Source organism: Triticum urartu, chromosome 4A, assembly GCF_056163025.1.
Source record: "Triticum urartu cultivar PI428250 chromosome 4A, HENAU_Tu73, whole genome shotgun sequence".
NCBI classification, from domain to species: Eukaryota; Viridiplantae; Streptophyta; class Magnoliopsida; order Poales; family Poaceae; genus Triticum; species Triticum urartu.
Window position 1 is genome coordinate 557,783,153 of NC_141876.1, and position 25,701 is coordinate 557,808,853.

Genomic DNA, 25,701 nt, shown 5'->3' on the forward strand with positions numbered 1-25,701 from the left:
GCTGGGCCGCGATGCGAATCCTTAAGTGGGTCGCATGCCGGCTTAAGTGCGGCGCTGCTTGCCGCTTTAAGCTGGCCCTTGGGTCGTCTATCCGACCGTGTGGCTTTCTTACTTTTTGAATGCGAGGGCTCTAAGGCCTCCTCGTCGAATTCAGGCAGTAGTTTTCTCCTTGGATAGCTTTTAGTGCGGCGACTGCCGCCGTATTTGTCTGCGGTATTGATTACTTTACTCCATCTGATCCTGAGTGCATCTTCCGCAGTCTTTAGCTTCCGCTTCTGCTTTTTCAGGCTGCGTGCGGTTGCAACGAGCTGTTTGTGGAGGTTCTTCTACTTCGTGGGCTTGTCCGGCGTAGGGTCGTCCGAATGCCATTTTCGCCGGGGGAGGAATGTTCGGTTTCTCTATCCGGGTTGTCTTGTTGGGACGGTTGCTCTGAGGCATGCTCGTCGTCTATCGGCTCATCCTGCTCTATGGCTGGGTCTTTATCGAGGCGGGGCTTAGGTCGGCGTTTACGCCGACGCTTTGATTGTTTTTCGAGAGATCGACCCCCTCCCCGTTTTCCTCGTTGTTGCTTCTTTTAGGGGTATCCACCATGTACACATCGTGAGATGAGGTGGCTGTCCAATGCCCTATAGGCATTGGTTCTTGGTTGTCTCGTGCATCGTCGTCCATACCGTCGATGTCTTCGGAGTCGAAGTCGAGCATGTCGGTTAAGTCATCGAAAGTGGCTACGAAGTGGGTGGTGGGTGGGTTTTGAATTTCTTCATCGCCCGTATCCCAACCTTGCTGACCGTAGTCCGGCCAGGGCTCTCCTGATAAAGAGAGAGACTTTAGAGAATTCAGGATGTCGCCGAAGGGCGAGTGCTGAAAGATGTCCGCGGCGGTGAACTCCATTATCGGCGCCCAATCGGATTCGATCGGCGGGGGCGCGGGGGCACGGAGTTCGGAGAGGAATCCGGCTCCTTGGAGTCACGGGCCATGCGGAGTGCGGGGCTGGAGTTTGGCTCGATCGCCTCTGAGATCGCAGCCCCTGAGGCAGCGTCCAACCGCTGATCCTCGATTGGTGCAGTGGGCTCCGAATCAATGGTCGGAACCGATGCGTGTGCGGCCTCCAAGGCACTGTTCGGTGGCAGAGCTATATCATGCCCATCGAGACAGTGCGGCACGCTTGGCTGTGGCTCGAATCCGTCGAAGATCAAGTCCCCGTGGATGTCAGCCGTGTAGTTTAGGCTTCCAAACCTGACCTGATGGCCAGGGGCGTAACTTTTGATCTGCTCAAGGTGACCAAGCGAGTTGGCCCGTAGTGCGAAGCCGCCGAAGACGAAGATCTGTCCGGGGAGAAAAGTCTCATCCTGGACTACATCGTGGTTGATGATCAAAGAAGCCATCGGGCCTGAAAGCGACGACACAGAGGAACTCTCAATGAAAGCACCAATGTAGGTGTCAAAACCGGCGGATGTCGGGTAGGGGTTCCCGAACTGTGCGTCTAGGCCGGATGGTAACAGGAGACGAGGGACACAATGTTTTACCCAGGTTCGAGCCCTCTTGATGGAGGTAAAACCCTACGTCCTGCTTGATTAATATTGATGATATGGGTAGTACAAGAGTAGATCTACCACGAGATCAAGGAGGCTAAACCCTAGAAGCTAGCCTATGGTATGATTGTTGTATGATGAAGTTGTCCTACGGACTAAAACCCTCCGGTTTATATAGACACCGGAGAGGGTTAGTATTACACAAAGTCGGTTACAATGGTAGGAGATCTTGAATATCCGCATCGCCAAGCTTGCCTTCCACGCCAAGGAAAGTCCCCTTCGGACACGGGACGAAGTCTTCAATCTTGTATCTTCATAGTCCTGGAGTCCGGCTGAAGGTATAGTCCGGCTACCCGAACACCCCCTAATCCAGGACTCCCTCAGGCACCTCTAGACACACAAGTTGATCAAGTTGATCGTCTCTTAGCCGTGTGCGGTGCCCCCCTCCATCATAGTCCACATCGATAATACTGTAGCGGTGCTTAGGCGAAGCCCTGCGTCGGTAGAACATCAACATCGTCACCACGCCGTCGTGCTGACGAAACTCCCCCTCAACACTCGGCTGGATCGAAGTTAGAGGGACGTCATCGGGCTGAACGTGTGCTGAACTCGGAGGTGTCGTGCGTTCGGTACTTGATCGATCGGATCGTGAAGACGTACGACTACATCAACCGCGTTGTGCTAACACTTCCGCTTTCGGTCTACGAGAGTACGTGGACAACACTCTCCCCTCTCGTTGCTATGCATCACCATGATCTTGCGTGTGCGTAGAAATTTTTTTGAAATTGCTACGTTCCCCAACAGGCACAATGGATCCCCGTCGAGTCGGATCTGGCCGTTGATGGGCGGTCTCCTCCCAGGAGCGGCCGAGCGCAATGTGGACGGCCATCTCCTGCTCAGGCCCGCATGGGACGAGGTCACAGTCCATAGATCAGGTGACCGAGGACTCCGATCTGCTGTCCGTCATGTCGGAGAAGACTAAAGATTGTTGAAAAGGAGTTTGGGGGCCTGAGTGATATTGAGTGGCTAGGATTGGTTCGAGGAGAAGACGAGGATGAATATATGTGAGATTGGAGTGAGCACGGCATGGGCCGGATCCGTTATGACGGACGCACTCTGGCCTTCTATATCCGCCTCAGATTATACGAGGAGTTATGATCAGTCCGGACGAATAGAAGAGGTACGAGGCGTTCGTCTGAGTCGGATTTCTGTGACCAGCCCGTGATCGGGCCCGCCCGGGGTTTGGGGGCGCCGGTCTTAGTGTTGTATAGGAAAGAAGCAACGTGTGGCACGCACGGCCCATCCATTTCCCTCGTCGATGTCAACGGTTGGTCCATACGGCCTACGGGAACCGAAAGAATCCCGACGGGTACCAGCACCGGTGCCGACCGCCACCACCACCCCCGACCCCTGCATTTACTTGCCGGTGAAAAAAAGGAAAGCCGCAGCAGAAACGCGACCCAGCTTTTACCGAAAGCGATTAGCCTCCTCCAAGGCCTACTCCATCTCCATGCGTGGCGGAGAGCAACTCTGCGAGGATTCGGCAGCCCCAATTAATCGGCGGACAACAACTCCGTACCTACCCGCGACCGCCTCACCGGAGATCACGGAGCATCGGCACGCCGGCCGCGCGTGGTGGCGACCCATACCGTAGCGGGGCGGGCCGCCGCAAAGGAACAGTATACTCCAGCGCACGCCGCACGGGACTTGCATACGCGCGCCGAACAGCTACTGTGCCGGCAGCGAGGCAGGACAATGCGGACGTGTCTCTCTACAGTCTCACCGTCTCAGGGTCCTGATCGTGTGCATCGATCGAGTGGTTCAGACTCAAGACAAATAATCTGCGCGCGCGCACACACACACTGTAGCTAGCGGTGTCATAGTGATCCGAATTGTAAGGACTCTTGGACGCCTTCAGTAGACCATGGAGTATAGCTATCGCAAGTGGTACGTCTGTGTTGCAGGCCTGACACGAACAATTCGGAGAGATATGCCTAACCGCCGCAATGAAACCACCGTGATTCCAATTCGGCCTCGCGCTTTCAGTCAGTCAGTACGAGCATCGTCTTCTGCGAGCGAGTGGTAGTAGACCGGCTTGGGTTGACGGACACATGCCTTTTTCTGATAACCTCGTCTACCTGCCCAACGCTGACAGAAGAGAGTCATTCACTGCAGGGGAAAGCGAGGGCGACGCGTGGTTGTAAAGGCGCCCGTCATCACTGCCGTGTCCCGTGCCAAGTGACAGAGTAGCTAGCGTGGATAAACCAACTGCTCAATGGACCAGACCTTACAAATGGCCCGCTATACTGTTTGTGCACGCTATTACCCAGCAACAGTGCCCTGCCATGCTGGTGTACGTACAGCACGTGATGCTCCACGTATGGAACGTGTACAGTACACTGTGCTGAATTGGCATTTACTCTAGAGAGTTAAAAAATACGCCTTACATTATTGGATGGAGGGAGCGACAAGCAACAGTATTCCACTCTTAAGTGACAGATGTGATCGTGCGATGGTCGGTGGAAGAACCAACTGCTCAAAGCCTCAACGAATCAGATCCGAAGGGACACGGGAGATCATCTCCACTTCAGGGGCGGCTGTGCTTACAAATGGCACTCTATACTTCTGTGCACGCTATTACCGAGCAACAGTGTCGTGCCATGCTGGTGTACGTATACTAGCAGGCAATGCGCCACGTATGGAACGTGTACGGTACAGTGTGCTTAATTGGCACTTGGTAACAAGCAGCAGTGGCATATATTCCTCTCTTTATGGACATTAAGTGACAGAAGATGTGGTCGTGTGGTGATCCGGTGACATGAGGGCTCAACTGAGTACGTTGTGGCTTTTCCATTTTGGGCTCAACTGGGTACACCCATTAAAAAAAATTACATTGAAGTCCATAGGGCCAAGTCTTCTTCCTCTAGAACAGATCGATAGCAATCCGCTTAACACTTTTTATCATGGACGGGAAGTCATCAATGCCATGGCCCTACCGGACCCTCGCCCTAGTGATGGTTTTTTTTTCACAACTTAAAGAGCCACAGATTCAAGAGCCCAACCTCCAATAAGCTCCACAGGCCTTACGTCGACACCAAAAGTTACAACGACGAAGAGAAGATGCCATCATCATTACGTTGACGAACCGTCCAAACCCTACCCTTGTTGTCCAGAATGAACGATCGACATTGCCCCAAACAATAATCGACATGAAAAGGCTTGAGGAAGACTTATTCCTTAGGCAGACACTGTCGCTACCATCAAGACAATCCACCGGAGACGACTTTATTGTATGACACCACCACAGCACTAATGGCGGGTCACCGGAGACGACTTTATTTCATTGATATAAAGAGTTTAGTCCAAACAATAGAGGGGGTATGGCACGTACACAATGGAATGTCAAAACCATGAGCAGTAGAGCACTTAGAATGGGGTGTGCTTGCCTAAGAAAACTGAAATCAATGTCGTCGATTGAAGATGTGTCAATCCTTTGGTGACGGCCCTGGCCCCGTAATGGCCTTCGCCTTGGATGACTAGCACGATGTGAGTGACGGAAAGGTGCTCTCATTTAAAAAAACATCACTTCTGGTGCTTCAAAGCGACAACAAGGTGAGGATGACGAGGGTAGAGACCGCTTTGTGCATGCTCGCTAGTGTTGTCGATGAGGTGGAGGCCCACCAATCAAGGAACTCATCATCCGGGCGGGGAATGGTGGTTGTCGGTGTCAAAACCGGCAGATCTCGGGTATGGGGTCCCGAACTGTGCGTCTAAGGATCGAAGGAAACAGGAGACACCGGACGCGATGTTTACCCAGGTTCGGGCCCTCTTGATGGAGGTAATACACTACGTCCTGCTTGATTGACTTTGATGAATATAGGGGTTACAAGAGTTGATCTACCACGAGATCGTAATGGCTAAACCCTAGATGTCTAGTCTATATGATTATGATTGTGTCTACGGACTAAACCCTCCGATTTATATAGACACCGTAGGGGACTAGGTTTTGTACAGAGTCAGTTTTACAGAGAAAGGAATCTTCATATCCGCACGCTAAGCTTGCCTTCCACGCCAAGGAGAGTCCCATCCGGGCACGGGGAAAGTCTTTCGTATTGTATCTTCACGGCCCATCTGTCCAGCCCACGTCACGTAGCCTGGACGCCCGAGGACCCCATAATCCTGGACTCCCTCAGTAGCCCCTGAACCAGCCTTCAATGTCGATGTGTCCGACGCGCAGATTGTCTTCGGCATTGCAAGGCGGGTTCCTCCCCCGAACACTTCAAAGCGGTTGATCGTCAATACTATATCCGGCTCTATACAACAGTCATATCTCTGAATTACAAGGGCAGAATACAGATAAATTCTGTCTTCTAAAGATTTCACTGGTGAGACGTTACGTCCGGCCATTCTATTATTTCAAACCGTTTTTCGGCCTCCCGTTTCGCGTTTCGAGACGCAACCACCGACGACACGTCTTGTCAAAGCAGAGATCGTGCCCCCTTATTAGGGGATTCTCATCAATACGGGTTTGGAAAACCCAACCGTGCTGTCTCGCACGACCCCTTGGAAATAGGCGAGCTTTAAGGCTTGTGGGGGACGCATGATATTCACTGCCTTTATAAGGAGATAAGGTTCCCCCTTTTTACCCCACGCCTTCCCCTTCCTCAGTCCATCCGCCCTCAAGCTCCAGCGCTCAAACTTCGATCCACTCCGTTCCTAGAAAGTACTCCAGCCATGTCCGGATCCGGAGCGCAGGGAAAGTGGATGACCTCCTCCGTCACGGAGAAAAACATCAAGGAACTTCGGGAAGCGGGGTATCTGGCCAAAGACATCGTCCATCGGCTCCCGGCCAAAAAACAGGTCATCCCCACTCCAAAGCCCGGCGAGAGGGTAGTATTTATCCCTCATTTTCTTTGCGGACTGGGGTTTCCCCTTCATCCTTTCGTTCGCAACCTCATGTTTTACTACGGGCTAGATTTCCACGATCTAGCCCCAAATTCTTTCCTCAACATTTCGGCATTTACCGTCATATGCGAGGCATTCCTCCGCATTCCCCGCCCCCACTTCGGGCTGTGGCTCAAGGTCTTCAATGTGAAGCCGAAAGTGGTGGATGGCCAGCATGCGGATTGTGGTGGCGTTATGGTGAGCAAACTGCCCAACGTCACTTGGCCCCAGGGCACCTTCGTGGAGACCATGAAGGGATGGCAGCAGGGGTGGTTCTATGTCACAGAGCCCCGTGACTCACTCCTATGGAGTTCAAGTCCGGACCCCCAATGCGGCTGACCTCCTGGCTCAACAAGGGCCTGGACTGGGCGTCTTCTAACAAGGTAATGATGTTGTAGAAGCGCATCAAGAGCATGGTAGATAAAAATACCAGCCTCGCCAGCGTGATCCAGGTGATGCTCTTCCGCCGGATTCTCCCCTGTCAGGCGCGTCAAGAGCCCATGTGGAGGTTCAACCCGGCCGGTCCTCGTACCCTGCAGCGGTTCTTCGGCACAAAGCACGAAGACATGTGGAAGCTACTCTTCAAGAACCAGAAGTCATGGCCGGAGACAACCGAAGACCTCGGCTAAGACAGCACCCACACTGCGACCCCCGTAAGTTCTTTGATAACATTACTTTGCGAGCCCAAGGAGCACACTAAACTCTCCATTTTCTTTTGCAGGGCTGGACAAAGAAAGCGGAACGAATTCACTATCTGGCTCCGCTGCCCGAAGACGAAGCTATTCCTCTATTGACGAGGATGCTAGTCCCGGGGCCGTACCAGGCATCGAAAAAGAAGGCCAAGGAGAAGGGCAAGGAGGCCAAGAGTGGCCTCCGCCGTAGAGGCGCCTCGGACGTAGTGTCCGAAGACACCGAAACTCTCTCCTCACCTAACGAATAGGAAGAGGAGGAGGAAGAGAGCGATCCCCCACCCAAGGGGGAGAAGAAGAATAGGGCAGCTTCTACCGATCTAGAGGCGGCAGTGTCCAAGGACCTCCCTTACGGATGACTCCGAGTCGGGCGCCGATGAGTGGCGCCCCAGGCCGAAGCCTCTGGCCGGATCGTAAGTACTCAAAGGTATATATATATATATGTCCGGCTTTTCTGGCTTATAGTTATAACACGCTTTAAATTGCATGCTATAGTCCGGTTCATGTCCTCCCCCAGCGATCTTCCTCTACTGGGAATTCGCTGGGTCCAAACATGATGGAGAGCGATTCACCTCCACCAGCTTCCTCCCCCTGCAACGGACAACACCGAGGTGTCATCCCAAAGGACCCTTCCAGAACAGGGAGAGGTGCCGGAGGCTGCCAAGACGGTGCCGAAGGGTGACACCTAGGTTTCCGAGAACATGGGGGAACCAACCCCCATGGAGACTGGAGATGGGGGCTATGTCCAGTTTGGCCCCCAACCAAATGTCGCTCCGGAAACCCACACGGTTCCGGAAACAGATGAGCAACCCTCTTTGCGAGAAGGGGGCGCGCCTACAACACCGGCATCCTCCGTCAATGCGGAGGCGTCGGACACTCTGGTGAGAGCGCTTCAGAGCACCACCATTGTGGAAGAACATCGTACCCTTATGGGTATGGTGATTGAAAAGGTTCAGTCCATGAAAAGCGGATTGAGTGAAGCCTGGACTAGCCTTTTAAGAGGCTTTGAGGTATGTGCCTTACAGTGTCTTTTGAGCTGTATAAAAGAAATGCCTGTGTATAAATAGTAGCCCCTGAGACTCCATTCGGTGTTCAGAAAGAAAAACCGAACAGAGGATCTAACAACTCAACGCGCATATCTGTTTAAATAAGCAGGCTGCGAAATAGGTATTGGCTGCCAATGCCGCCGAAGCATCCGAGCTATGGAGGAAGTTAGAAGAAAAACAAGGTATGTAATACCGAAGCACGTCTGAAATGATGCCAGCTATGATGTAGTATCTCAATGAGTTTCATAATTATGTTTGCAGCTGACACGTCTGAGGTCGAGGCCCTCAAGAGTGCGCTGGCCGAGGCCAAGAAGGAGGCGGAGGAGGAATGAGCCTCCCGCCTTAAACATGAATCACGGGTGGAGGAAGTCCAGCAAGAACTCAAGGATGCCACAGGCAAATGTGAATCCTTAGAGCGCAAGAGTTCGGAGCAGAACTCCGAACTTGCTAAGGCACTCCAAAGCGCACAAGAAGCCCGAGCCGAAGCCCAAGGCACTGTCCGGGAGATCCAAGAGGCAAAGCAAATTGCGGCGGGTAAGGCCTTTAACATGCAGAGCAAATTTGTGAAGAAAGGGTATATCTTTCTAACCCGGTGTTGCTGATGCCGCGGAGTTCTTTCGGGCCGAAGAGGAGAGCTCAACGGAGAAGTTGTTCTAGTAGCAGTACCTTGCGCCAGAGCATCCTGTGCTCCTCAGCGATCAGCTGAAGCAATGGACCGAACTGCACAGGGTGGCTGAATTGGCCATGAGGGATTTGATAATCCGTCTTTGGCCCGCCGAACCCATGCCCAGTAGCTACCTCGGTCTCGTCAAGCGGCTGGTCAGTGCCTGCCCTCGGCTTGATGCCGTGAAGCGGTCGGTCTGTATTGAAGTTGCGCGGATGGCCTTCGCCCGTGTCAAGGTGCAATGGGCGAAGATGGACGCCATCAAGCTTGCAACCAAGGGACCGTCCGCTAGCAAAGAGCACCGCACACCGGAGCGGTACTTTAATGATGTCCTGAAAGGATCCCGCATTGTAGAAGGCCAATGTTCGAAAGACATCATTTTTCAATGAATGTATCTATGTTGTCCAATCCTATATCATGAAACAAGGCTTATGTATGATATGTTGCTTATTGTACTTTAAAATATCTCCTCCTATGCGGTTGTTTATGATATCTGAGAGTTGGCCAGTCGTCGGCTTCAGCCCCACGTAGGTAGTACGGGGGTGTTCGGGATAACACTTAAACACACTTGACCCAACGTACTGGTCCGTGAAGGAGGTGTTAGTGCGGCGAACCAGGCAATCGAACTATGCGGCTTTATCGCCCTCACTTAGCCATAGGAGTTTTATAATGGGAGTGCAGGCATAGCCCCTAGTATTGTTCGATTATCCGAACTCATGTGCTATGAATGCTCGGCCGGGTGGAGGCCAGCCTATCGCATAATGCGGAAAAAATCGCTAAAGATTTATACTTAGTCACCGAATAGCTGACCAGCTCTCGCCACATCATGACAGTCAGTTTTCGGCTTTCTCTACTGAGGTGTTTGTCCGGGTGAACCAGAAACACAATCGCAGTAGTTCTCCCTTTACTACCCTAGCCGATCAGATGGAACATAAGGTAGCAAGCACAGGAGCCGGGCAACCCAATTATTGACCAAAGACATGATTCAGAGCCAATGCATATAATGCTATATTCGGGACGCCGAATTGCACTGTTAAAGTGTTCGGACGTTGTTTTAATATTTAAAATATGTACACGACTTAATAAAGCCCCTGGTGATTTAGGTCGTACCAAGGTGTACATGTCAATTGGACAAAAACAGGGAAACATATATTGAGAGATAAGCCAACGCCACGTAGGTTTGGGCCAAAAATTGTTTCCATAGTAGGCTGATTCATACGTCAAAACGTATTGATACAAATAGTGCAATAAGCAACAAGGCTATTTTACATGTCGAACACAAAGGGGAAGCTATGCATGCCTCCTGAAAGCGGACGAGGTAATCTTTAAAGATCCTTTAGGTACTCTGGCACGTGTCTATGCTTCTTTTCTCCTTGGTATATGATACGTCCATTTTGCATCATGCTTTTATATCGATACTTATTGCATTACGGGTTGTTATTACACATTATATCACAATACTTATGCATTTTCTCTCTTATTTTACAAGGTTTACATGAAGAGGTGGAATGCCGGCAGCTGGAATTCTGGGCTAGAAAAGAAGAAAATATTAGAGACCTATTCTGCACATCTCCAAAAGTCCTGAAACTCCATGGGAATTATTTTCAGAATATATAAAAAATATTGGGCGAAAGAAGTACCAGAGGGGGCCACCCACCGTCCACGAGGGTGGGGGCGCGCCCTACCCTCCTGGGCATGCCCCCCTGGCTCGTGGGCCCCCTGGTGGCCCTCCGATGCCCATCTTTGGCTATATGGAGTCTTTCGTCGAGGAAAAAATCATAAGCAAGCTCATAGGACGAAACTCCGCCGCCATGAGGCGGAACCTTGGCGGAACCAATCTAGGGCTCCGACGGAGCTGTTCTGCCGTCGTATGATTCTATGTCCACGGGTTTAAACCCTTCAGGGAACTCGTGCTCCATTACCTCATCGGTGAAGCATAGGGGGTGTGCGGCGCCTCTGTATCGGGCCATGTCACGATGCAGTTCGGATGGAGTCTGTATGCGGTTTTCAGTCCGGGGTTGGTTGTGTTTATCGCACCAGGCTTGATAGGCCGCCTCTCGCGCTGGAGCACGCCCCCGTGATCCGTAGATTGACCTGGTCTGACCTGCCCTATTTTCCAAGTCATGTCGTAGGTCGTATGTGTATCCCCGAGTTGTTGTTTCTCTGCTTTTACGGCGAGGTGGTGCGGGCTGGTGTTCGGCTTGAGTTGCCGTTCTATCCTGGCCACGTGGTGGTCTATCGGGTCCGTCAGCCGCATTACGCACGGGTGGTATGGGCTCCAACGCTTCATCGTCGAATTGGGGTAGCAGTTTACGCTTTGCGTAACTCTTTGTTGGGCGTTAAAGGCCGTATTCTTCGGTTGCCAGGACGTTAGTCCATCTGTCATTAAGCAGATCTTGGTTGGCTTGAAGCTTCTGTTGTTTCTTTTTTAGGCTTCTAGCCGTGGCTATTAGCCGGCGCTTGAAGCGCTCTTGTTCAAGGGGTTCCTCTGGCATGATAACATCTTCGTCGCCGAGGCTTACGTTGTCCTCGGAGAGTGGAGATAGTTGTTGTCCTCCGAGTCGTTGTTCCCTGTTTGGTCGTCAGGGTCAACTTGCCCGTCCTCCTGATCATCCTGTTCGGATGTTGGTTCGATGGGGTTTTCTTGGTCTTCGGTGTTCTCCAGAGTATCATTGTTTTCGGTGCCGGTATTGCTGTTCTTACTGCGACGCGATTTAGAGTGGCGTCGCTAACGTCGATGTTTCGGCGGTATCTCAGGAGGTTCGTCCTCGATTGGGTTTTTCTCATCATCGTCGTCGCCGTTTTTAGGTGTATCCACCATATATACGTCATACGAGGAGGTGGCCATCCAATGTCTGGTGACCGACGGGTTTTGGGCTTGCTCCTCTCCGGCATCGTCGTCCATACCGTCGATGTCTTCGAAGGCGTAATCAAGCATGTTGGTTAGGTCCTCGACAGTGGCTATGAAGTGGGTGGTGGGTGGGAAGTAAAATTCCCTGTTTCCAGCCCCTAGTCTGGGCTGGGCGTGATTCAGAAGCGGTTCATCTGTGATGCCAAGGGATCGCATTAAGTCCAGAGCCTCGTTTAAGAGCGGGGTTTAGACGGGGTCGGAAGTTTATGGGCCGAGCTCGCATGACGTGGGCCTCCGGGGTTCGGAAGTAGTATCCGGAGAAGAGTCCGACCTTGCAATGATTGCCAGAGACGCTATTCTCTCGGTGTTGAGCTCTAAGGCCGCAGAGAGTCCGGCGGGCTCTAGACTCCCGTCTTCGGACCTGATGATGCGCTTCGGATCTAAGGCCGGAGCGGTGGTTGAGGCCGCGAACCCTTGGAAGATAAAGTCTTCTCGTATATCAGCGACATAGTTCAGATTTCCAAAACTGATCTGGTGACCAGGGGCGTAGCTGTCGATCTGACCGAGTTGGCACACAGTGCGAAGCCGCCGAAGATCTGGCCGGGGAGAAAAATCTCCTTCACGGTAGCATTGTTGTAGATGATTGATGGAGCCATCGAGCCTTTCGACGGCGGCACCGTAGAACTCTCAATGAAAGCACCAATGTCGGTGTCAAAACCGGCAGATCTCGGGTAGGGGGTCCCGAACTGTGCATCTAAGGATCGAAGGTAACATGAGATAGGGGACACGATGTTTACCCAGGTTTGGGCCCTCTTGATAGAGGTAATGCCCTACGTCCTGCTTGATTGACTTTGATGAATATAGGGGTTACAAGAGTTGATCTACCACAAGATCGTAATGACTAAACCCTATATGTCTAACCTATATGATTATGATTGTGTCTACGGAGTAAACCCTCCGGTTTATATAGACACAGGAGGGGACTAGGGTTTGTACAGAGTCGGTTTTACAGAGAAAGGAATCTTCATATCCGCACGCTAAGCTTGCTTTCCACGCCAAGGAGAGTCCCATCCGGATACGGAGAAAGTCTTTCGTCTTGTATCTTCACGGCCCATCTGTCCGGCCCACGTCACGTAGCCCGGACGCTGGAGGACCCCATAATCCTGGACTCCCTCAGTGGTTGCGGCGTGACTCCAAGGGAGAACCTCATACCAAACTTGGAGAACGAAGGAGCAGCCGCCCAGGAGGTGAGGCATGGCCTCGGTTTCCTTGCTACAGAAGACACGACGACGTGGGTGCGGAACACTGCGGCGAGCAAGGCGGTCTACGGTCCATCACATGTCGTGAAGTTTTTCATCTAGCATGTCGAAGAGGGCTTGAAGAGCGGAAGTAGCGGGCTTGCAGATTAAGGAAGGAAGACCGAGATAGTGCATCGGGAAATTAGCAGCCGGGCAAGCCAAACCATTATTGATGGTGACCAACTCGCTAGGAGAGCACTGAATGGGTGACACATAACACTTACAGAAGTTCGTGCGAAGCCTTGTCGTTGATTCAAAAATGTCGAGGATACGACGGATGGCTGTCAGGTCCTGCTCATCCGGGTGGCAGAAGACTACCACGACGTCGGCATAGATGGGGACGACTATATTATATGATGCCGCCACGGACGTCGGCAAGGCCAAAGCGGGACGTAGGCTAGAATTCTATTGTAAGAGAAGATAATTTATCTTTTGTACATAATGTTGTCATTCGATTAAAAAAGATTGTTAGTTTTGATCATCATGTCACTTTTGTATTCACGTGATACAGATGCCACTAAAGGATAATCTTACCTTTTGCATGATATATTTTTGTTGTCATGTCTCTATTTGGCGTGAAGAACGAAAAACAAGGTTGAGAAATGCCATCTACTTTTAGGTTCACATGAACCCAATAATCAATGCTCACTGTCATGCACTTTTGTACACCGAGTAAATTGTATTGTACTCCCTTCCTATCAGGCTCAGCTGCTCCCGCACGTGAACTGTAAATTCATAACCAATGGCAAAAAAAAATAAAAATAACTTTTTTGGGGGGATCAAAGATGCTAAAGTGCACTACTGGATGCATGCAAAAAATCGTGACTGTTAATAAAAAGCTTTGGAGATGTCTAAAAAGGTGCAAAAGTTCATGGTCAAATGACATTCGGGGAACTCTTGAAAAAAAATCAGTTGTTAATGAAACTTTGAATAAGGGAATAGTTGACACCTGATGTTTTTTTTGTATGTGTGTGTGTGGTTGAATGACATTTTCTTAGGCTGGCCATAGGGGGGTAACATAACTAGTATCATATACTTGGGACTTGCAAACATGCTTACGTGGCAGAAAATTAAAGAAAAGAGAGAGGGTCATAGTAACATAGGTAGATACTGTAACATAATAAATGTTATGCTACTATGTGTCATGCATGGCAATAAATGAGACCACCTATGATACTACTTTATGATACTATGCACTATAAATGTAGTATCATACACTAGTATCATATGCATGATACTACTATATGTTACTCCCCACTATGACCAGCCTTAGGCTAGTCATAGTGGGAGTAATTTAGCTAGTAACATAGCGCACTTTAAGAAATTTTTGCTTATGTGGCAAGTATTTAATGTGAGGTAGTAACATAATATGTTACTATAACATAGCGCTTTCCAAGACAAGATGAGTCTACAAGCGAATAAATGAAGCCATCTATGACACTACTATTATGTTACTTTGCATTATAAATGTAGTAACTTAGGCCTCCTTTAGTTTAGAGGAATTTCATAGGAATTCTAGAGGATAGGATTCTTATAGAATTTTTTCCTTTAGAGCCCTTTGGTTCATAGGAATGGATTCCTATTCCTACGTAGGATTGGTTCCTATTCTCCACATTTCATAGGAAAATAAAAAAGAGTCTAGACTCAATGGAAAAAAAAATTTGATGGCAACCAAATGACATCTTGTTTCCATAGGATTTGAGATACATGTCATCTCATTTCCTACAAGATTCCTATTCCTATGATAATCCTATCCTATGAACCAAAAGAAGCCTTAGACTAGTGTCAAGTTACTCCCCCACTATGACCAGCCTTACTAGCATGAAATAGCACAAACGAAGAAACGCGGATTACAATGTGGATTCGGCCACAATTTTACCGCCCAATTAATCTGTCAACCCTTGTTTTGTCCTTTCTCGTACTGTCCACAAACCGCCCGTCTTTCACGCGTCGCCGCGCTCTATAAATCCTTGCGCACACTTGTGCGCAAACCAAACCACAGCGGCGCAGACCACACGACCACACGCAGCCTTCTCTCGAGACAAACGGGTTAGCCTTCGCGTTCAAGCCAGTGCAATGGTGGTAGCCAGCGAGGAGCCGTTCCCGGCGGTGCACAAGTGCGACGCGTCGCGCCGCGGCGACCACACGGTGGTGTCGGACCTGGACGGCACGCTGCTCCGGTCGCGGAGCGCCTTCCCGTACTACGCGCTCGTCGCCTTCGAGACCGGCGGCGCGCCGCGCCTCGCGCTCCTCCTGCTCCTGGCGCCGCTCGCCGGGTTGCTGTACCACGCGGTGTCGGAGGCGGCCGGGGTGCGGGTGCTGGTGTTCGCGGCCACCGCTGGCGCGCGCGTGGCGGACATCGAGTCCGCGGCGCGCGCCGTGCTGCCCAGGTTCTACGCGGACGACGTGCACCCGGACGCGTGGCGCGTGTTCGCGGCGTGCGGGCGGAGGTGGGTGGTGACCGCCACGCCCAGGGTGATGGCGGAGCCGTTCCTGCGCGACCACCTCGGCGCCGACGCCGTCGCCGGCACGGAGCTCGCGACGTGGCGCGGGCGCGCCACGGGGCTGGTGGACTCGCGCCGGGGCGTGCTCGTCGGCGAGAGGAAGGCGGAGGCGCTGAGGGAGATGGTCCGCGACGGCGATGCGCCGGAGGTCGGGCTGGGCGACCGGAGGTCCGATTACGCCTTCATGAGCGTTTGCAAGGTTACTTGATTCTCTAATCACTGGTTAAACCCTTGATGTTTACCCAGAGTTTGGACGTAAACTGCTCATCGACAAATGGGTTCCATATGCCGGCGCGAAAAAAGTTGGCCGTCGGCGTTCTAGTCGACCTGAGCTGATCGTCCGTATGCATCTAGGCATGCATGAATATCATGCAGGATGGCTGAGGGTCAGCTTATAGTAGTACTACTAAACATATCCTGCATGCGTCTCCCGATCATCATCAGCTCTTTTGTGCATGCATTCATGATGCATGCCCATTTAGGTAGAGTAACCCAACAGCCGTTTCCCTGTACGATGAGTAGTTGCTGGGACCAATATGGCAAGCCACGCCTCATGGCGTTGAAGCATCTTGTATACAAAGTTCGTGTGCAGAATACTTTTGTAACTTTGGCTTTGGACTGCAGGAGGCGTACCTCGTGCCGCGGGAGCCGGTGGACGCCGTGGGCGTGGACAAGCTGCGGAAGCCGGTGATCTTCCACGACGGCCGCCTCGTCCAGCGGCCGACCCCTCTCGCCGCGCTGCTCGCCGTGGTGTGGTACCCCATCGGCTTCCTGCTCGCGTGCGTCCGGGTCGCCGCGGGGTCGCTCGTCCCGATGCCGTGGCAGTACCACGTGTACCGGGCTCTGGGCGTGCGCGTCGTGGTGCGGGGCGCTCCCCCGCCGCGCCCGAAGCATGCCGAGGGCCGCACGGGCGCGCTCTTTGCCTGCTCCCACCGCACGCTCCTGGACCCGGTCTTCATCTCCGTGGCGCTCGGCCGCCCCGTGTCCGTCGTCACCTACTCGCTCTCCCGCCTCTCCGAGTTCCTCTCGCCGATTCGCACCGTCCGCCTCACCCGCGACCGCGCCACCGACGCCGCCGCCATCAGGCGCCTGCTCGCCGGGGGCGACCTGGCCGTCTGCCCCGAGGGGACCACGTGCCGGGAGCCCTTCCTGCTGCGCTTCTCGTCGCTCTTCGCGGAGCTCAGCGACGACATCGTGCCCGTGGCGACCGAGTGCCGGATGAGCATGTTCCACGGCACCACGGCCAGGGGCTGGAAGGGGATGGACCCCTTCTACCTCTTCATGAACCCGCGGCCGGAGTACACGGTGACGTTCCTCGACAGGCTGCCGGCGGAGCACACCTGCGGCGGCGGTGGGAGGTCGAGCCACGAGGTGGCCAACCACGTGCAGAGGATCATCGCCTCGGCGCTCTCCTTCGAGTGCACCGGCTTCACCAGGAAGGACAAGTACCTGGCGCTCGCCGGCAACGACGGCATCGTCCGGCCGCGCAAGGGCACGTGAACGTGATTGCCTTGCCCGGACAATGATTTGTTGATCGATCGGCCGTATATTTGTACATAACAAATCATTGATAAACAGATAAATATTTTTATTTCGATTAGCCAGTCAGTGGCCTGCCATTACAATTTCCAAATCTACAGTGTACCGGTGCACGCGTTGCAGCTCTTCCGGCAGAAGCCGGGGTTACCGGGGGTTCCGACCATGTAGCGAGGGTTCTTGGCGCACTCGCCATTGGCAGCCCACCGAGGGCAGAGATCGTTCTCGTCCCCGCATCCGGCGGTGGACGGCACGCGAGGGCGGCTGTCGAAGGGTCGGACGTGGATCCACTTGGTCGCCGACCACTTCTCGCCGTCGATCACGGGGCAGCTCCCGTGCAGGCTGTCCGGGTCCGTCGTCCCGTTGGGGTGCAGGCTGAAGAAGAGCACCGCGTCGCCCTTCACAGGTTTCACTGCCACGCAAAAGAAATCAGTACTCCAAAGTGTAGTGTATTGCGTCACATCAAGAGATACTAAGGCTATCTGCATGGTCAAGTGTTCACGTTTATTACCTGCGTACCCACTTCGTGCACACTCTGACCATGTGTCGTCTTTGGGCTGCAACGACTCGGCCTGTGGCGAAACAAATTAATTTCGAAGTCATAGGTTGGGAAGAATGAAATATGCATGCAGCTAGGAACACAGATCTGCGATTAGTACGTCGGAGTTGGGGAAGACGGTCTCGCCGCCCATCTTGACGTCGGACAGGTACATGAGCACGGTGGCGACGCGGTGCCCCCCGCGGGAATGGTATCCCTTGGCAGTGTGCCGGATGAAGTCGACGTGCGGCTCGTACTTCTGGCCGCTCTCGTACCGGAGCACCTGGATGCTCTCGCCGTTCTCTGCCCAACATTGCAGTTCGGAAACAAGATTGAAATGCAAGTTTGTTTACACTTTGCACTTTGCAGCGTGCGTTGAGTTTAGTGCACCGGGGAGAGCATATAGCATGGCATACCCTGTGGCAGCATGGTCCAGGCGGCGATCCTCTCCTCTATCCTCGCCACAACTTGGTCCTAGATGAGATAAGCAGATGGATGAGACAGATCGTGAGCCAAATCCGTGGGAAATGGACCTGCCTCGCGGCCATGAAAAGCCGAAGGGGACGCGCACCTGCTTCTTGGGGAGGAACGTTCCGGAGCTGGTGCGCACCTGGCTCATCACGCTCTTCCCCGTCAGCCGGTCCACCACCATCGACTTCTGCAGGCCACCCTCCTCCGCCTGCCACACCACGCAGGCACACGCAGATCACGCATGCATTGCGAGCGATGGAATGTCCACGTACGGTGCGCCGGGCAGAGAGAGAGAGAGAGAGAGAGAGAGAGAGAGAGAGAGAGAGAGAGAGAGAGAGAGATGGTTAACTGACCAGCGCGATGAGGTGATCGCACTCCGCCTCCGACAGGAACCCCTTGTACAGGAACGCCCTGCGGCACAGAGGGAAGCATGGACGTTATGTATGTCGACGAGCCTGTAGTGCCGGCGGGCGGCGGAGGAGGGTGGAGGTCGGCGTCGGTCACCTGGGGCGCCACGAGACGTGGACGGCGCGGGTGGGGTCGAAGCGCCCGCGGCCGCCGCCGCGGCCGGCGGTGGCGAAGGAGGAGGAGGCCGTGCTGGCGAGCAGCAGGACGGCGAGGAGGACGCGCTGGAACAGGGGAGCCATGCGGTGCGGTGACGAGACGGTCGGGTCGTCTGAGTCTGACTTCGGGTCTTCGGCGACGCGACGACGACGACGACCGAGGTGTGGGGCTCACTGGCTGAAAGGGCAATTTTAATAAGCCACGGACCCACCTGCATGGAGTGACGTCGACGGGTTTCCTTGACGAACGATTCGCATTATTAATCACGGATACGGAGTAGATTTCTTTTCAGGGTTATTAATCATGGGAGATATGGACTCTGGAAGGTTCGTATGGTCGTGGATGCGGCGCCTGATGGGCCCATATATGGACGCCGGCCAGACCGTCTGGGCTTTGTTTCGTTATGAATCATGTTTCCTTTTCGGCAATAAATCATTTTTTTTAGAAATATTTCTTTTTTTTCGAGAGTATGTCAATGGCATACCATATTTTTATAGAAGGCAGAAAATTATGTACAAGAACCCTAACGAGGTGCGAACAGCTCGTAGGGGGAACCCACTCAACGCCAACTTCCTAAAACCTATGACTACTCTCTCGCGAAAGGGTCTAAAGCACCCACTCCGCCTAACTCGACCTTCCTTCAATCATCAATCTCATCTAGGATCTTTGTTTTGAGTTGTGTAGCCGATCTTTGTCTCGAGACATTGTTGAACACACGCGCATTGCGTTGCTTCCAGAGGGCCCGTGCAATTAGGATGGTGATGGAATCGAATCCTCTTCTGAGCTTGCCATTGAATTGTCTCCTTTGGTCGAGCCACCATTGTAAGAAGGTGGCATCGGTGGATGGGATTTGCACGTTGAATCTTCATTCACTGAAACAGGAGTGCCACACTTCTTTAGCATAACCACAATGAGCGAGCATGTGATCGAGGTTGTCCTCATCTTGCAAGCAAGTGTAACAGGTGGACGCCGTATCTTGGAGGCCATGATGAGCTCGCCGGTCAGAAGTCCATAGGCGGCGTTGGCTGGCAAGCCACATGAAGATTTTGCACTTTAACGGCGCCCAACTTCGCCAGATGCAGCCTGCGGTGGGGGTTTTGATTTGCCCCAAGCAAAGCCATCTATAAGTGGAACTAGCGTTGTATTTGCCAGACGCATGGCAAGGCCAGAGGAATTGGTCCTGCTCATCCAGATTTCTCTCCACAGTACTGATGGCCTGGCACAGAGAGTAAACTTGCATGTGGCCCAAGAAAGATAGCTCCCCTTGCACATCAACCGTCCAGGCATTGTCGTTGAGCGCATCTCTCACCGTTCTTTTGTTCCTGTTCCTTGTACTGACCATCGCGTGGATTAATGGGGCTATGTCAGCGACCGTCGCGCCGTGGATCCAGCGATCTTTCCAGAAGAGAACTTTAGATCCCTCTCCCACCTTAATATTGACAAAGCTGTTGAAGACCTCACGTGCTTGTTCATCCACGATCAGGTTTAGTTATTGCCATGGTCTACTCGGATCAAATCTTCTTAACCATTCCCAATGTACGCGCAGTGCCAGAGCTTGCAGCGCTAGATTCTTTACTCCTAGGCCTCCGAGCGAAGTTGGTTTGCAAACCGTGTCCCAAGCGACAAGGCATTGTCCGCCATGACTCTTCTCTTTGCCAGCCCAGAAGAAAGAGCGCATCCACTTGTTGATCTCCTCAAGAACCCAGAGGGGTGGGTCGAGCACAAGGAGTTGGTGAACCGGCCTTGCAGCGATGACAGTTTTGACCAGGATCAATCTTCCAGGTTGCTGGATGAGGCCTCGTTGCCAAGCAAGAATGAACTTCCTGACTTGATCGAGGAGCGGCTGCCAGTCCGTCCTAGTAAGCTGGTTGATCTCGAGCTGAAGGCCAAGATAGCGGCATGGGAAGCTGCCCATCTTGCAATGCAGTGTCGATTCCACTCTCTGACGATCAATCTCGTTGTGTTTGATGAGGATTGCATTTGATTTGCTATAGTTGATTCGAAGGCCAGAAGCTTCGCCGAAGATATTGAACGTGGCCTTGAAAAAGGTAAGATCTTGCATGAAGGGCCTCAAGAACAACGCAAGATCATCGGCATAAAGGTAAAGTCTCTGCGTAGCCGTGACACCTCTGAAAGAACTGAGGATTCCATCCTCAGTTGCCTTGCTAATGATGGAGGTGAGGGAGTCCATGGCGATGACGAAGAGGAGAGGTGAGACCGGGTCCCCTTGCCTTAGGCCCTTGGCATGATGGAATCTTCTAGCTGGAACACCATTGACCACCACCCGGGTGTTTGATGTTTTAAGGAGGATCCAGATCTAGGTAATCCACTTCTGACCAAAGCCCCTCGCCCTTAAGTTCTCCATGAGGAATGGCCATGACAGAGAGTCAAACGCTTTAGATATATCCAGTTTGAGAAACAACCCCTTCTCCTTTCTAGCATGAAGTTTCCTGGCAAGCTGTCTGACAAGGAGGTAGTTGCCGTGGATGTTTCTTCCCTTGATGAAAGCTGATTGGTTGATGGCCACGATTTTAGACATGCGGGGGCGAACCCTGGTCGCGAGAAGCTTGGCGAAGAGCTTGGCAAAGCTGTGGGGTAGACTAATGGGGCGGTAGTCACCAACTTCCAGGGCATCCGGGACTTTGGGGATCAATACAATGTGCACGCGATTGAGCTTATCGAAGCCTTGTCCATCTCCCACATATAGTTTCAGCAGCGTAGCCATGATATCTCCTTTAATGATAGGCCAAGCAGTATGGTAAAAAGCGCCAATGAAACCATCGGGTCCTGGAGCTCTATCGGCCGAAATCTCTTTAATTAGGCTCCAAACTTCCTCTTCAGTGAACATAAGCTCGAGATCATCTAGGTTGCATTCGGGGGTCTGAAGGTATTCAAGATCAATCGTGTTCTCGCGGACAACGGCCTTCCCAAGCAGATTTTCAAAGGCCTCGGAGAAAACCTCCTCTTTTCTCACTTGATCAGTGATGATTTCCTCTCCTCTTTTGATGCAGGAATGAAGTTCTTGGCGCGTCTTCCATTGGCTACCGCTTGAAACAGCTTGGTGTTCGCGTCACCCTCCCGCAGCCAACAGATCCTGGATCTTTGCTTGTCAATGGTGCGCTCGAGGGATGCAAGACCAAGCAAGGAGAGCTTCAAAGTTCACCGCAACCAGATTTCCAGCAGAGTCAAGGGTCGCCTCTCTTGTGCTCTATCAAGTCTAATTAACCAGTTTGCAACCTTCATGAAGATCTTGATGTTACCGGTCTTTCTTTGGCCCCAAGCTTGCAAATAGGACGCGGTATTCCTGAAGAGCGCGTCCAACCTTTTAAAAGGATCGAAGATATCATTGCTACAGACCCAAGCTTCACGGATCGCCTCTTCAAAGCCCTCAAGCTTGGTCTAGTACAGTTCAAACCGAAAACGTCTCTTGGCTCCGTAGGTGTTGCTCGTGGAGAGGTGGAGAGGTGCATGATCAGACACACTAGTGGATAGTGCTTGCATGAGATAGTCTGGAAAAGCCAACTCCCATTCAACTGAAACAAGCATCCTATCAATCTTGGTCAGGGTTGGGGTGTTTCTCTCGTTCGACCAAGTGAACTTGTGCCCATGCATGTACAACTCCTTGAGCTCATGGTCGTCATCAAAGTTTTGGAACTTGGTCATCATGGTTCTGTTAATATTTTGATTGCTCTTCTCCGAGCTGCGGAGTATCATGTTGAAATCACCGAGGCACATCCAGGGACCTGGACATTGCAGCCTGCACGCATATAAGTCATTGAGAAACTGTGTTTTAAGCTCGTCACCCTGGGGTGCGTACACCACGGAGACCCACCATTCGGTGCCATCAAGTTGTCGAACTTTGCCGGTGAGGAAGTTGGCATCGTACTGTAGGTGGTCGACGTTCACGCATGTCGAGTCCCATGCAAGTAAAATACCACCACACGTCTCACTCGCAGGCAAGTAAGCGAATCCATCAAAAGATGGTCCGAGACATTGCATTACTATGAACTGGTCCACGATCTCCAACTTGGTCTCCTGGAGACACACTACATTGACTTTCAACGAAGCAAAGAACTCTCTAACTACTTTCCTCTTGGCTGGGTTGTTTAATCCTCTTGCATTCCAGCAAACGATCTGTGGGTTGTGATCCATGAGGAAAACAAGCAACCCCAACACCAACGGGCGTGCTCAAAGCACACTAACCGCAACGTCAGAAGCACCGACGAGGTCGATGTTGTTGGGCACACACTTGCCAAAGAGCGTTGCGATGACTCTCACGTGCTGTTCGCGGAGCGGAGAGTCGAACAAGTCCTGAAGCTCCCTAACGGCCTCGTCATCCACCACCATGTCTTCCGGGACAAGGCCTAGAGCTCGCAGCAGGACGTTTTCCACTTTGCCAGACTTTGAAGCGGCATACCCATCATTTCTCTTGGTGGAGCACGTGGTGCGCTTGGGTGTGAATGGCTCAGCCTCTGGACGAAGCGTGGAGACTTCGGGGAGTAGGGGGGGGGAGCTTCTTGATGATGCTGGAGCAGAATTTCTTTAGACGTGCATATGCTATTGCTTCTTGCGGGGTCATGCCATCAGGTGTTTCCTTCTCCGGTAGGGCCAGGGACTGTAGCATCAGGGTTGGGGGAGGGGCAAGGTCTTGGTCTGCAGCAATGCCAGTATTGATCTCTCCTTGAGGCAAAAGATCCATGGTGCATGGGGTTTCCGTCTCAGCCAATGAGAGGCGTGCATGATTCCCATCAGTCTGTCCCATCGAGGCGACAATGGCAATCGGCGGGTCCCGCCTGATCTCCTCGGGAAGAATCTCCAGGGTGGGTGCGTGCGTGTCAGCAGGCACCATGATTGGCCGCACGTTCTCATTGGGATCGGTGTTGTCGCGGCCCGGGGTCTCGGGGCGTGCGGTCGATGATCCGGTTGGCTGAGGCGTGGGCGCGCCTGATCCTGTCCCACCAGGCTGAGCGGCAGCATTGGGGGCAGCGCCAGGTGTCCCCACATCCACCAACTTGCCAGACTGGGGTGGGGTTGGGCCCTCCTGATCCTCCAGTGGCCCCAGACCAGCATCTCTTCATGGCAGATGGCCACCTTCCTGATTGGCTGCGGGCGAATTCGAAGCCGCGGGGGTGGGGCCTTCCACGACCGGCCATTGCGAGTCACCAATGATTGCGCCAGTGATTGGCTCGGTAGAGCTCCCAACTCGCTGCACAACAATACGCTGCGACTCTGGTCCCCTCGCAATGACACGCCTATCCTCCTCATTTAAATGCCTATTCGAACCTTCTATGGGTCCAGATTGTGCGGTCAGCTGGTCAAAAGCTGAGACTCTGACTGACAGCCTGTCTCTGGTCGCCAGTGCGGGGCCATTTGCTGACACAAACTCCCTGTCCGCCATTGGCGGGACGTGCCAATCGGAGCCAGGCCGAGACCTCGCCGGCGAGCACGCGCCGCCGCGTGCACAAGGCTGAGGACCAACACTGGCAGTGCCTCTGGTGTCGCACTGACCAAACCTCCATGGCATTTGGTGTGGCACCGGCGCATGCGCCGCACCACCACTCCCGCTGATCCTACCGTCCGACGGCACTCCGCTCTGCCCACTGTCCGACGAGACTCCAAGGAACAACGGCTCATCGCGATCTGAGAAGTCCGAAATGGAGTCCAGGTGAATAAGGATCTTGTACTGGAGCAGCGCAGGCTCGGACAGAGGAGCGATCAAGCCCGGCTCCGGGATGGCCAGCCAGCGGAGAGAGGGGATGGCCGCCGGGTCTGCCGTCCAAGCAGAGAGCTTGAACGCAGAGAGGTCACGGCGCGAGCATGTCTCCGACGCCACCACGTCCACCAGGCAAGAAGATCCCAGCAGGTCCTCAGCAACCTCACGGTCCCAAGCATGCGGTGGTATCCCTTCTAGGACGAGCGAGACTTTGAAGTTGAGGACGGAGTGAACAGCTTGAGCTTGATGGTTCCATTGACGGAAGTAGAGCCTCACACCTTGGAACTCGATGAACGGCCGGGCCGCGACGGAATTGCAGTGCTCGCACCGCGCGAAGACGACCAGAAAATCCTCCACCGATAACTGTGGACGGAGAGCCACTCTTGCTAGATGCTGACCATCGCACCAAGCGCCTGCGCAACGAAATCCGGGGAGATGTCGTGCCGTGCCCCGCCCGAATAAGCCACCATGGCAAACTGGAGCCTCTGCTCCAAGTCCCCCATGTTCTGGGTGTGGCGGACGACACAAAGCTCACTCGCTGAGAATTCCTCCGGTCCCAGCGACGCAAGCCGTGGGGCGAACAGGCGTGGCCAGACCGCAGGCGTGGAGAGGGAGGGCGGTGCAAGCGGGGTCGGGGGGCTCTAGACGCAGCACCTGCAGGACATGGCGGCTGGTCCCTGCGCGCCACTTTCGCTGCCGCAGCGCACCTGAGGTCCTCTTCCGGCGAAGGGCTCTGCGGCCTCTTGCAATCTTTGGATTCATGGCCGGGGAGCTTGTAGCGAAAGCACACGACTTGGTTGGTGCAATCCGATTTGTAGTGACCCTCTTCGAAGCACTTGAAGCAGAGTCCGATCATCTCCGGCGAGATCTCGCGACGCGCCCTGGGAGGGGTGGCGTGCGAAGGGCCCGATCCATCTGCCAGGCGGCGCCTCCAAAGCTCCTTCTTGGACGGATGTGGGCGCATCCACTCTGGATCCCCGGCCGCCGCCGCCACCATGGCGCCAGCGTCGACATCCCGACCAGCCGGGCCCTGCTCCTCAGAGCCCGCAGAACTGGAGGAGAGGCCGACGCCGGACATGATGGGTCGCTCTCCGGCGCGACGGAAGGAGGAGGTGACGGACAAAGGGCTAGACGACATGGCAGGCACGGAGCGCGAGGGCACGAGGAGGGGTTGCCGGGGCCGGGGAGGCAGCCGGTAGGCTGGAGCGGCGGGGGGGGGGGGGAGGTGGCCGCCGATGCTGGAGTGGCAGGCGGCGGGAGGGGTGGATGCCGCCGCCGGATTGGCGAGCGGTGGGGGGGGAGGGCGCTAGGGGGAGGATCCGGTTTAGACGAGGCATTGAATAGAGATCGG

General features: G+C 53.5%; 2 protein-coding genes and 1 pseudogene across 3 annotated transcripts; 1 reads left to right on the forward strand and 2 right to left on the reverse strand.

The window, feature by feature from the left end:
• The first annotated feature begins 15,008 nt into the window (after window positions 1–15,008).
• On the forward strand, window positions 15,009–17,128 carry LOC125552751 (glycerol-3-phosphate acyltransferase RAM2). Its single transcript, XM_048716421.2, has 2 exons — window positions 15,009–15,727; window positions 16,153–17,128. The coding sequence occupies exons 1-2, from the start codon at window positions 15,101–15,103 to the stop codon at window positions 17,026–17,028; spliced, it is 1,503 nt and encodes a 500-aa protein (XP_048572378.1). The 5' UTR covers window positions 15,009–15,100; the 3' UTR covers window positions 17,029–17,128.
• LOC125552753 (putative prolyl 4-hydroxylase 6) lies at window positions 17,096–18,840 on the reverse strand. Of its 2 annotated transcripts, none has more exons than XM_087518909.1 (7): window positions 18,578–18,840; window positions 18,427–18,484; window positions 18,174–18,281; window positions 18,019–18,076; window positions 17,715–17,905; window positions 17,576–17,636; window positions 17,096–17,476 (listed from the first exon to the last, which is right to left on the reverse strand). In XM_087518909.1, exons 1-7 carry the CDS (start codon window positions 18,718–18,720, stop codon window positions 17,163–17,165), a joined length of 933 nt encoding a protein of 310 aa, XP_087375035.1. In that variant the 5' UTR covers window positions 18,721–18,840; the 3' UTR covers window positions 17,096–17,162. The 2 variants fall into 2 exon arrangements, with proteins under 2 accessions (XP_087375035.1, XP_048572379.2); XM_048716422.2 differs by having other exon boundaries at window positions 17,724–17,905; window positions 18,578–18,835.
• Window positions 18,841–23,711: 4,871 nt separating this feature from the next.
• LOC147976592 (uncharacterized) lies at window positions 23,712–25,488 on the reverse strand (annotated as a pseudogene).
• Between the last annotated feature and the right edge of the window lie 213 nt (window positions 25,489–25,701).

What these genes read in the sequence shown, in the direction of transcription:
- LOC125552751 (XM_048716421.2), top strand. Translation starts at nt 15,101, where the DNA reads ATGGTGGTAGCCAGCGAGGAGCCGTTCCCGGCGGTGCACAAGTGCGAC. An exon ending in CCTTCATGAGCGTTTGCAAG is followed by an intron (nt 15,728 to 16,152) that starts GTTACTTGATTC and finishes TTTGGACTGCAG; the next exon opens with GAGGCGTACCTCGTGCCGCG.
- LOC125552753 (XM_087518909.1), bottom strand. Translation starts at nt 18,720, where the DNA reads ATGGCTCCCCTGTTCCAGCGCGTCCTCCTCGCCGTCCTGCTGCTCGCC. An exon ending in GCGATCACCTCATCGCGCTG is followed by an intron (nt 18,282 to 18,426) that starts GTCAGTTAACCA and finishes GTGGTGTGGCAG; the next exon opens with GCGGAGGAGGGTGGCCTGCA. An exon ending in CTGGACCATGCTGCCACAGG is followed by an intron (nt 17,906 to 18,018) that starts GTATGCCATGCT and finishes AATGTTGGGCAG; the next exon opens with AGAACGGCGAGAGCATCCAG.